This window comes from Schistocerca serialis, chromosome 4 (assembly GCF_023864345.2).
Source record: "Schistocerca serialis cubense isolate TAMUIC-IGC-003099 chromosome 4, iqSchSeri2.2, whole genome shotgun sequence".
In the NCBI taxonomy this organism is placed as follows: Eukaryota; Metazoa; Arthropoda; class Insecta; order Orthoptera; family Acrididae; genus Schistocerca; species Schistocerca serialis.
This window is the reverse complement of record NC_064641.1, coordinates 885,566,553-885,578,686: the sequence shown is the minus strand read 5'-3', so window position 1 is coordinate 885,578,686 and position 12,134 is coordinate 885,566,553. Positions and strand designations below refer to the sequence as shown.

General features: G+C 45.8%; 1 protein-coding gene across 2 annotated transcripts in view; it reads left to right on the top strand.

The window, feature by feature from the left end:
• The window catches only part of LOC126473551 (tubulin polymerization-promoting protein homolog), a 429,312-nt gene that overhangs the window by 368,036 nt on the left and 49,142 nt on the right, over positions 1–12,134 (top strand). For both annotated transcript variants that reach the window (XM_050100682.1, XM_050100681.1), the window contains one exon: positions 6,037–6,235. In XM_050100682.1, coding sequence (XP_049956639.1) covers positions 6,037–6,235 — 199 coding nt within the window. The remainder of the gene's footprint in view (positions 1–6,036; positions 6,236–12,134) is intronic.

The window sequence follows — 12,134 nt, the reverse complement described above, 5'->3', positions numbered from 1 at the left end:
TAAAATTGCTGCACCATGAAGATGACGTGCTACAGACGCGAAATTTAACGGACAGGAAAAAGATGCTGTGATATGCAAATGATTAGCTTTTCAGAGCATTCACACAAGGTTGGCACCGGTGGCGACACCTACAACATGCTAACATGAGGAAAGTTTCCAACCAATTTGTCATACACAAACAACAATTGACCGGCGTTGCCTGGTGAAAAGTTGTTCTGATGCCTCGTGTAAGGAGGAGAAATGCGTACCATCACGTTTCCGACTTTGATAAAGGTCGGAATGTACCCTATCGCGATTGCGGTTTATCGTATCGCGGCATTGCTGCTCGCGTTGGTCGAGATCTAATGACTGTCAGCAGAATATGGAATCGGTGGGTTCAGGAAGGTAATACGGAACGCGGTGCTGGATCCCAATGGCTTCGTATCACTAGCAGTCGAGATGACAGGCATCTTATCCGCATGGCTGTAACGGATCGTGCAGCCACGTCTCGATCCCTGAGTCAACAGACGGGGCTGCACGAACAGCTCGACGAAGATTGCAGCAGCATGGACTATCAGCTCGGAGACCGTGTCCACTCCAAATCCTGTATCACGTCGGTGATACTCTTTTCCCTGTTTCTCGATTAAACGAAACGTGCTGCTCTTCTTTGAACTTTCTCAATGTACTCCGTCAGTCCCACCTGGTATAGATCCCACACCGTGCATCAGTATCCTAAAACAGGACAGACAAGCGTAGGTAGGCAATTTCATTAGTAGACTTGTTGCATCTTCTAAGTGTTCTGCCAATAAAACAAATTCTTTGGTTCGCCTTCCCCACAACATTTTCTGTGTGTTCTTTCCAATTTAAATTTTCCGTATTTGTAATTCCTACGTATTTAGTTTAATGTACGGCCTTTAGAGTTGCCTGATTTATCGTGTAACCGAAGTTTAACGGACTTCTGTTAACACTCATGTGTATGACCTCACACTTTTCTTTATTTATGGTCAATTGCCAATTTTAGCACCATACAGATTTCTTTTCAAAATCGTTTTGCAATTTGTTTTGATCGTACGTTTAGTTTACTAGACGATAAACGACAGCATCATCTACCAACAACTAATGACGGCTGCTCAGATTGTCTCCTGAATACAGGGCTATTACAAATGATTGAAGCGATTTCATAAATTCACTGTAGCTCCATTCCTTGACACATGGTCACGACACACTACAGATACGTAGAAAAACTCATAAAGTTTTGTTCGGCTGAAGCCGCACTTCAGGTTTCTGCCGCCAGAGTGCTCGAGAGCGCAGTGAGACAAAATGGCGACAGGAGCCGAGAAAGCGTATGTCGTGCTTGAAATGCACTCACATCAGTCAGTCATAACAGTGCAACGACACTTCAGGACGAAGTTCAACAAAGATCCACCAACTGCTAACTCCATTCGGCGATGGTATGCGCAGTTTAAAGCTTCTGGATGCCTCTGTAAGGGGAAATCAACGGGTCGGCCTGCAGTGAGCGAAGAAACGGTTGAACGCGTGCGGGCAAGTTTCACGCGTAGCCCGCGGAAGTCGACGAATAAAGCAAGCAGGGAGCTAAACGTACCACAGCCGACGGTTTGGAAAATCTTACGGAAAAGGCTAAAGCAGAAGCCTTACCGTTTACAATTGCTACAAGCCCTGACACCCGATGTCAAAGTCAAACGCTTTGAATTTACGGCGCGGTTGCAACAGCTCATGGAAGAGGATGCGTTCAGTGCGAAACTTGTTTTCAGTGATGAAGCAACATTTTTTCTTAATAGTGAAGTGAACAAACACAATGTGCGAATCCGGGCGGTAGAGAATCCTCACGCATTCGTGCAGCAAATTCGCAATTCACCAAAAGTTAACGTGCTTTGCGCAATCTCGCGGTTTAAAGTTTACGGCCCCTTTTTCTTCTGCGAAAAAAACGTTACAGGACACGTGTATCTGGATATGCTGGAAAATTGGCTCATGCCACAACTGGAGACCGACAGTGCCGACTTCATCTTTCAACAGGATGGTGCTCCACCGCACTTCCATCACGATGTTCGGCATTTATTAAACAGGAGATTGGAAAACCGATGGATCGGTCGTGGTGGAGATCATGATCAGCAATTCATGTCATGGCCTCCACGCTCTCCCGACTTAACCCCATGCGATTTCTTTCTGTGGGGTTATGTGATAGATTCAGTGTTTAAACCCCCTCTACCAAGAAACGTGCCAGAACTGCGAGCTCGCATCAACGATGCTTTCGAACTCATTGATGGGGACATGCTGCGCCGAGTGTGGGAGGAACTTGATTATCGGCTTTATGTCTGCTGAATCACTAAAGGGGCACATATCGAACATCTGTGAATGCCTAAAAAAACTTTTTGAGTTTTTGTATGTGTGTGCAAAGCATTGTGAAAATATCTCAAATAATAAAGTTATTGTAGAGCTGTGAAATCGCTTCAATCATTTGTAATAACCCTGTAGTTCACATAGATGAGGAACAACAAAGAGCCTGTAACACTATCTTGCTGAACGCCAGAAATTCACTTCTGGTTTACCAAATTACTTTCCGTCAGTTACTACGAGCTATGATCTCTCTGACAGGAAATTACGAATTCATTCACGTAAATGGGACCATATTCCATAAGCACGCAATTTGACAAGCCGCTTGTAAGGTACATTGTCGAAAGCCTTCTGGAAATCCTGAAATGTGGAATCAATTTGAAATCGCTTGTCAATAGCACTTCGTGTGAGTAAAGAGCTAGTTGTGTTCCTCAAGAATGACATTTTCTAAATCCGCTTTGACTGTGCATCAATAGTCCCTTTCTTTGTGGTAATTCATAATGTTCGAATACAATATGTGTTCCAAAATCCTGCTGCTTGAGGATGTTAATGATATTGGCCCGTAATTTAGAGTATTACTCCTACTACCTTTCAACGTTATAGTATGCAATTTTCTGTCAGCCCTCCGTCAGGAAGCTACTGATACAGTAATGCTTTTATTAGGACCTTTGGAAGTTATTGAAATAGTGATGAATTCTTATATTATTCACTTCGAGAAGCCAATTATTATTAATTACAAACATGAATATCGCCAAGCCTTAAATTTGGAATAGAATTCATCAGCAATGGCTGCCGATGACTTCTGGCGTAAGAAATCACTATCGTTCTGCAAACAGCCTTGTGAAAGAGGACGGATGAGCGGACAGAGATTCAGGACACTGCCTTTCCCTTGGGTGGGAAACTGCCCCAAGGCGGGAGAAACAGTAATGATCAACAATATGAGGATGAGGATGGCAATGGAAACCACTACATTAAAGACACATAATGCATATCCACAGGACATGTAGCCTGTACTTGAAAAAGTGTCATGATGATCTCTTCACTGGCGAAAGATTGCGGACTAGCCTCCATTCGGATCTGCAGGAAGGGACTGCGAAGGAGGAGGTGACCATGAGAAAAACGTTGAATGAGTAACGAAAGGATGACGTTCTACGAGCTGCAGTGTGGAAGGTCAGAAGTTCGAACGTGATAGGCAAGCTGGAAAATCTGGAAAGGGAATTGCTAAGGCTCAGTCTAGATATCGTGGGGGTCAGTGACGTGGAATGGAAAGAAGCATGGAAACTAGTATAGGGTAATATCAGAAGCAGCAGGAAATGGAACAACGGGAGCAGGATTCGTTATGATTAGGAAGGTAGGGCAGAGAGTGAGCTACTGTGAACAGTTCAATGATAGGGTGGTTCCCATCAGAATCGACAGCAAACCAATACCAACAACAATAGTTCAGGTATACGTGCTGACGTCACAAGCAGAGAATGAAGAGATAGAAAAAGTATATGAGGATACTGAACGGCCAGTTCAGTATATAAAAGGAGATGAAAATTGAATAGTCATGGGTGATTGGAATGCGGTTGTATGGGAGGGAGTAGAAGAAAGGGTTAACGGGAGACTGTGGGCTTGGTAGTAGGAACGAGTGAGGAGAAACACAATGGAGTTCTGCAGTAAATATCAGTTAGTAATATGCGAATACTCCTTTCAAGAAGAGTAGGGGGTATACTTGAAAAATGCTGAGAGATATGTGAAAATTTCAGTTAGATTACGTCACAGTCACGTAGAGATTCCTAAATCATATATTGGATTTTAAGGCGTAACCAGGAGCAGATATAGACTCAGATCACAATTTAGTATTGATGATGAGCAGGCTAAAGTTTAAGAGACTAGAGAGGAAGAATCAATAGACAAAAAAGTGGGATGCTGAAGCACTAAGGAATGTAGGGACACGGTTGAAGTTCTCTGAAGCTATAGGTAATGCAATAATGAATAGCTCAGAAGGCAGTTCAGTTGAAGAGGAATGGACATCTAAGCGCAACCACAGAAGCTGGAAAGAAAAATATAGGCACAAGGAAGGTAACTGCCGAGGAAATCATGGGAAACAGAAGAAGTACTTCAGCTGATCGACGAAAGGAGGACATACAAAAATGTTCAGGGAAATTCAGAAATACGGAAATACAAGTCACTTAGGAATGAAATAAATGGGAAGTGCAGAGAAGCTAAGGTAAAATGACTGCATCAAAAATATGATGAAATCGAAAAGGAAATGTTTGTCGTCCATGAAGACGAATGCGTCGCCAGTATGCTGCCGATATGGTTGCACTATCGATCGGAGGATGGTATTCACGTATCGTACAGCCGTTACGGCGCCTTCCATGACCACCAGCGGCCTACGTCGGCCTCACATAATGCCACCCCAAAACAGCAGGGAACTTTCAACTTGCTACACTCGCTGGACAGCGTGTCTAAGGCGTTCAGCCTGACCGGATTGCCTCCAAACACGTCTCTGACGATTGCCTGGTTAAAGGCGTATGCGACACTCATCGGTGAAGAGAACGTGAGGCCAATCCTGAGCGGTCCAATCGGTATGTTGTTGGGCCCATCTGTACCGCACTGCATGGTGTCGTGATTGCAGAGCTGGACCTCGCCATGGACGTCGGGAGTGAATTTGAGCATCATGCAGCCTGTTGTGCACAGTTTGAGTCATACGTCCTGCGGCTGCACGAAAGGCATCATTCAACATGGTTGCGTTGCTGTCAGGCTTCCTCCGAGCCATAATCCGTAGGTGGCGATTATCTACTGCAGTAGCAGCCCTTGGGCGGCCTGAGCGAGGCATGTTATCGACAGTTCCTACCTCTCTGTATCTCCTCCATGTCCGATCAACGTCGCTTTGGTTCACTCTGAGCCGCCTGGACACTTCCCTTGTTGAGAGCCCTTCCTGGCACAAAATGACAATGCGGACGGGATCCAGCCGCGGTATTGACCGTCTTGGCATGGTTGAACCACAGACAACACGAGCCTTGTACCTCCTTCCTGGTGGAATGACTGGAACTGATCGGCTGCCGGACCTCATCAGTCTAATAGGGGCTGATCATGCATGGTTGTTTACATCTTTGGGCGGGTTTAATGACATCGCTGAAAAGTCAAGGGGACTGTGTGTGTGATACAATATCCACAGTCAATGTCTATCTTCAGGAGTTCTGGGAACCTGGGTGATGCATATATATATATATATATACAGGCTCCGCCGCCTATAACTTTGGTACTCTGTAGCGTCGTTGGATGACGTTTCTCGACATGGGTTCCTACTCAAAATATTAAGCACTTACTTCCCTGTATAAATCCTAGAAGTTTATAATGGGAATTTGCGAATTTCTGAATATGTTAAAGAAATATTAATAAATTGAAGCCGGCCGGTGTGGCCGAGCGGTTCTAGGCGCTTCAGTCTGGAACCGCGCGACCGCTACGGTCGCAGGTTCGAATCCTGCCTCGGGCATGGATGTGTGTGGTGTCCTTAGGTTAGTTAGGTTTAAGTAGGTCTAAGTTCTAGGGGACTGATGACCTCATATGTTAAGTCCCATAGTGCTCAGAGCCATTTGAACCATTTGAATAAATTGAAGTATGTCTGCACGCCGCTCCACCGCTTGCATCATACCTGAGCTAACGTTTACTTGTACTTTGGAGTGAACTGTATGTGTGTCCGCTGCGTGCCCTCAGGAGAGGCGGCTGCGACGCCCGGCACGCCGACGGCCAACTTCCGGGCGCAGTTCCGCGCCTTCTCGCGCTTCGGCGACCCCAAGTCCGACGGCCGCGCTCTGACGCTCTCGCAGAGCGACAAGTGGCTGAAGCAGGCGCGCGTCGTCGACGGCAAGAAGGTCACCACCACCGACACCGGCATCTACTTCAAGAAGTTCAAGTGAGTGCGCACGGTCGGCCGCGCCGCCCGCTCCTACTCTCTCTCTCTCTCTCTCTCTCTCTCTCTCTCTCTCTCTCTCTACAGAATACGGCACCAGAAAAATAGAAACACCTCTTAGAAACTTCATCTGCTCATTGCATTAACAGTAAACTACTGCTGTACTGCTTAATAGAATGCTAGCCATTGAAAGTGCAGCACCCCCATGAAGGCGGCATGCCCATTAGACTGCCAAGAAGTGTAGGCCTACTACGAAAGTGAGTCAAACGAAAACTTTAAATATTTTTAAAATATTATTTACTGTGCAGAAGTGGTACAAAGCTGTATCATTTTTCAACATAATCCCCCACGCTCAATGCAAGTCCTCCAGCGCCTACAAAGTGCATAAATTCCTATAGAAAAAAATTCTTTTGGTAGTCTGCGCAACCACTCATGCACCGCGTGGCGCACCTCTTCACCAGAACGGAACTTCTTTCCTCCCTTTGCGTCTTTGTGTGGTCCAAACATATGGAAATCACTTGGGGCAAAGTCTGGTGAGTATGGTGGATGAGGAAGACACTCAAAATACTGTTCTGTGATTGTTGCAACTCTTGTAAGGGCACTGTGGGGCCTTGCATTGTCATGTTGCTCACAGCAATCCACGTCGCTTTGATTTGATTGCTGGCCGCAGATGATTTTTTAGGAGATCTGTGTATGATGCACTGGTGACAGTGGTCCCTCTAGGCATGTAATGCTCCAAAATAACGCCTTTTTCGCCCCAAATGAGTCAGCATAACCATCCCTGCTGATGGTTCTGTTCCAAACTTCTTTGGTTTTGGTGATGAGGAATGGCGACATTCCTTGCTCGCTCTCTTCGTTTCCGGTTGGTGGAAGTGAACACAGGTTTCGTCCCCAGTAACGATTCTTGCAAGGAAGCCAACATCTTCTCGGTCAAAGCGCCAAAGAAGTTCTTCACAAGCATCAACAGTTCGTTCTCTCATTTCAGGAGTCAGCTGCCGTGGCACCCATCTTGCAGACACTTTGTGAAACTGGAGCACATCATGCACAATGTGGTGTGCTGACCCATGACTAATCTGCAAACATGCTGCAATGTCATTCAGTGCCACTCGGCGGTTTTCCTTCGCTATGGCTTCAACTGCTACAGTGTTCTGTGGAGTCACAACTCGTTGTGCCTGACCTGGACGAGGAGCATCTTCCACTGAAGTCACGCCATTTGCGAACTTCTTACTCCATTCGTAGACTTGCTGCTGTGACAAACATGCATCACCGTACTGAACCTTCATTCGTCGATGAATTTCAATAGGTTTCACACCTTCACTACGCAAAAACCGGATAACGAAAACTGTTCTTCCCTGGTGCAAGTCGCAAGTGGGGCGGCCATCTTAATACTGATACTGCGACGGTATGTGTGCATCTGCACTATGCTGCCACCTACAGGCCATTCTGCACGCTGTTTGTGGCACGAATACCAACTTACAGGATAACGGCGCGAAATTTCGATTTGTTATTACAAATTTAAGGTTTTCATTTGACTTACCCTCGTACATGCTTGGACACGCAAATCGTCAGCATCACATCAAAACCACGTAAAACACGCAGCAGCAACGCCGATCGACCCCTGCAACTGTCGTCAAACCGCGGCCTGCGGGCGGGGTGCGGCTCCAATCCTGTGCTCGTGCGGCCCGCGTTCTCAGCCGTGTTTTATAACAGTATGTTTCTAACAACTAACAGTACAATCCAAAAACGTCAACTAACGTTAAGAGTTTAGTTTTCCTGCTCTGAAAGGAACAAAAATGCTTTTGGAGAAATTTATATTCTAAGATTTGATTAGTTCTAATTGACGTTGGTGGATTCGGCCGTGACATAAATACAGTCAAGTTGGCGCTTACGTCAGGGGCAGATAGGTAAGTAGCGCGGCCACTGCGGGATACAGGATGTGGGGGGAGGCAACGTTTTATTGTTCGTTCTCCAGTGCTCACAACTCATTGGCCCATGTGTCTCGTACCGATCAGCTGCTATGGGATAAATTTCACACAAAAGTAAAATGGATTCGCGAATGTGCACTGTAGAGACGGTTCTCGTCAAATACGGTACATACACTACTGGCCATGAAAATTGCTACACCACGAAGATTACGTCCTACAGACGCGAAATTTAACCGACAGGAGGAAGATGCTGTGATACGCAAATGATTAGCTTTTCGGAGCATTCACACAAGGTTGGCGCCGGAGGCGACACCTACAACGTGCTGACATGACGAAAGTTTCCAACCGATTTCTCATACAAAAACAGCAGTTGAACGGCGTTGACTGGTGAAACGTTGTTGCGATGCCTCGTGTAACGAGGAGGAATGCGCGTTTCCGACTTTGATAAAGATCGGATTGTAGCCTATCGCGATTGCGGTTTATCGTATCGCGACATTGCTGCTCGCGTTGGTCGAGATCCATTGACTGTTAGCAGAATATGGGTTCAGGAAGGTAATACGGGACGCCGTACTGGATCCTAGCGGCCTCGTATCACTAGCAGTCGACATGACAGGCATCTTATCCGCATGACTGTAACGGATCCTGCAGCCACGTCTAGATCCCTGAGTCAACAGATGGGGACGTTTGCAAGACAACAACCATCTGCACGAACAGTTCGACGACATATCCAGCAGCATGGACTATCAGCTCGGAGACCATGGTTGCGATTACCCTTGACGCTGCATCACAGACAGCAGCGCCTGCGATGGTGTACTCAACGACGGACCTGGGTATGCGAATGGCAAAACGTCATTTTTTCGGATGAAATCAGGTCCTGTTTACAGCATCATGATGGTCGCATCCGTGTTTGGCGACATCGCGGTGAACGCACATTGGAAGCGTGTATTCGTCATCGCCATACTGGCGTATCACCCAGCGTGATGGTATGGGCTACCATTGGTTACACGTCTCGGTCACCTCTTGTTCGCATTGACGGCACTTTGAGCATTGGACGTTATATTTCAGATGTGTTACGACCCGTGCCTCTACCCTTCATTCGATCCCTGCAAAACCCTACATTTGAGCAGGATAATGCACGACCGCATGTTGCAGGTCCTGCACGCCCTTTCAGGATACAGAAAATGTTCGACTGCTGCCCTGGCCAGCACATTCTCCAGATCTCTCATCAATTGAAATCGTCTGGTCAATGGTGGCGGAGCAACTGGCTCGTCACAATACGCCAGTCACTACTCTTGATGAACTGTGGTGTCGTGTTGAAGCTGCATGGGCAGGTGTACCTGTACACGCCATCCAAGCTCTGTTTGACTCAATGCCCAGGCGTATCAAGGCCGTTATTACGGCCAGAGGTGGTTGTTATAGGTACTGATTTCTCAGGATCTATACACCCAAATCGCGTCAAAATGTAATCACACGTCAGTCTAGTAAAATATATTTGTCCAATGAATACCCGTTTATCATCTGCATTTCTTCTTGGTGTAGCAATTTTAATGCCCAGTAGTGTATTTGTAGCATGGAATATGAACTTAAATTAAAGCTGTTGTGAACGACGCAATGACTACAAACGATGGCATTAAAAGCATTCAGTAAACATTTGTGCCGGCCGGTGTGGCCGAGCGGTTCTAGGCGCTACAGTCTTAAGCCGCGCGACCTCTACGGTCGCAGGTTCGAATCCAGCCTCGGGCATGGATGTGTGTGATGTCCTTAGGTTAGTCAGGTTTAAGTAGTTCTAAGTTCAAGGGAACTGATGACCTCAGATGTCAAGTCCCACAGTGCTCAGAGCCATTTGAACCATTTTTAGTCCTGCACAAATAATGAACGGAACCTTTGTGTAGTAAATTTAAAACAATTAAATTTTGTGCTGGGATACGTTTTCATTACAGGTCGTAGTTTTCGAATTATTAAAGAAAACCGTACCACAGAGACATCGAAACGCGTTTCTGTTGAGTATCTTGAAACCCGTGGCCTCTAGATGATGATGATGACGATTATGATGATGATGATGATTATGATGATGATTATGATGATGATGATGATTATGATTATGATGATGATGATTATGATGATTATGATTATGATGATTATGATTATGATGATTATGATTATGATGATTATGATGATGATGATTATGATGATGATGATGATGATTGTGATGATGATGATGATTATGATGATGATGATGATGATGATGTTGTTTGGTGTGTGGGGCACTCAACTGCGTGGTCACCAGCTCCTGTACAAAATCCCAATATTTACACAGTCCAATGTAGCCATTGTCACGAATGATTATCATGATTGTGCAATGATAAGGACAACACAAATACCCAGTCCCCGGGCAGAGAAAATACCCAACCCGTCCGGGTTTCGAACGCGGGACCCTGTGATGCAGAGGCAGCAATGCTAACCATTAAACCATGAGCTGTGGGCGTGGCCTCCAGAGAAAACGTATCCCAGCACATAATTTAATCACTATAAACATCCTACAAAAAGATCCCGTTAATTTTTCTGTAGGAATAATAGTTTGCGCCTAGAAAGCGAGAGAATGTGATAACGTCGTGCATACTTCTTGAAGTAGCTGCAAGTTGCATAAAACCCATAGGTAGTGGCAGCTCAGTCACCCTATATACAGAGTGGTCCATTGATAGTGACCGTGCCAAATATCTCGCGAAATAAGCGTCAAACGAAAAAACTACAAAGAACGAAACTCGTCTAGCTTGAAGGGGGAAACCAGATGGCGCTATGATTGGCCGCTAGATGGCGCTGCCATAGGTCAAACGGATATCAACTGCGCTTTTCTTAAATAGGAACCCGCATTTTTTATTACATCTTTGTGTAGTACGTAAAGAAATATGAATGTTTTAGTTCGACGACTTTTTCGCTTTGTGATAGATGGCGCTGTAATAGTCACAAACGTATAAGTACGTGGTATCACGTATCATTCCACCAGTGCAGACAGTATTTGCTTCGTAATACATTACCCGTGTTAAAATGGACCGTTTACCAATTGCGGAAAAGGTCGATATCGTGTTGATGTATGGCTATTGTGATCAAAACGCCCAACGAGCGTGTGCTATGTATGCTGCTCGGTAGCCTGGACGACATCATCCAAGTGTCCTGTCCGTTCGCCAGATAGTTACGTTATTTAAGGAAAAAGGAAGTGTTCAGCCACATATGAAACGTCAAACACGACCTGCAACAAATGATGATGCCCAAGTAGGTGTTTCAGCTGCTGTCACGGCTAATCCGCACATCAGTAGCAGACAAATTGCGCGAGAATCGGGAGTCTCAAAAACTTTGGTGTTGAGAATGCTCATCAACATCGATTGCACCCATACCATATGTCTATGCACCAGGAACTGCATGGCGACGACTTTGAATAGTACAGTTCTGCCCCTGGGCACAAGAGAAATTATGGGTCGATCACATTTTTTGCCCGCGTTCTATTTAGCGACGAAGCGTCATTCACCAACGGTGGTAAAGTAAACCGGCATAATATGCACTACTGGGTAACGGAAAATCTACGATGGCTGCGACAAGTGGAACATCAGCGACCTTGGCGGGTTGATGTATGGTGCGGCATTATGGGAGGAAGGATAATTGGCCCCCATTTAATCGATGGCAATCTAAATGGTGCAATGTATGCTGATTTCGTACGTAATGTTCTACCGATGTTACTACAAGATGTTTCACTGCATGACAGAATGTCGATGTACTTCCAACATGATGGATGTCCGGCACATAGATCGCGTGCTGTTGATGCGGTATTGAATAACATATTTCATGACAGGTGGATTGGTCGTCGAAGCACCATACCATGGCCCGCACGTTTACCGGATTTGACGTCCCCGGATTTCTTTCTGTGGGGAAAGTTGAAGGATATTTGCTATCGTGATCCACCGACAACGACTGACAACACGCGT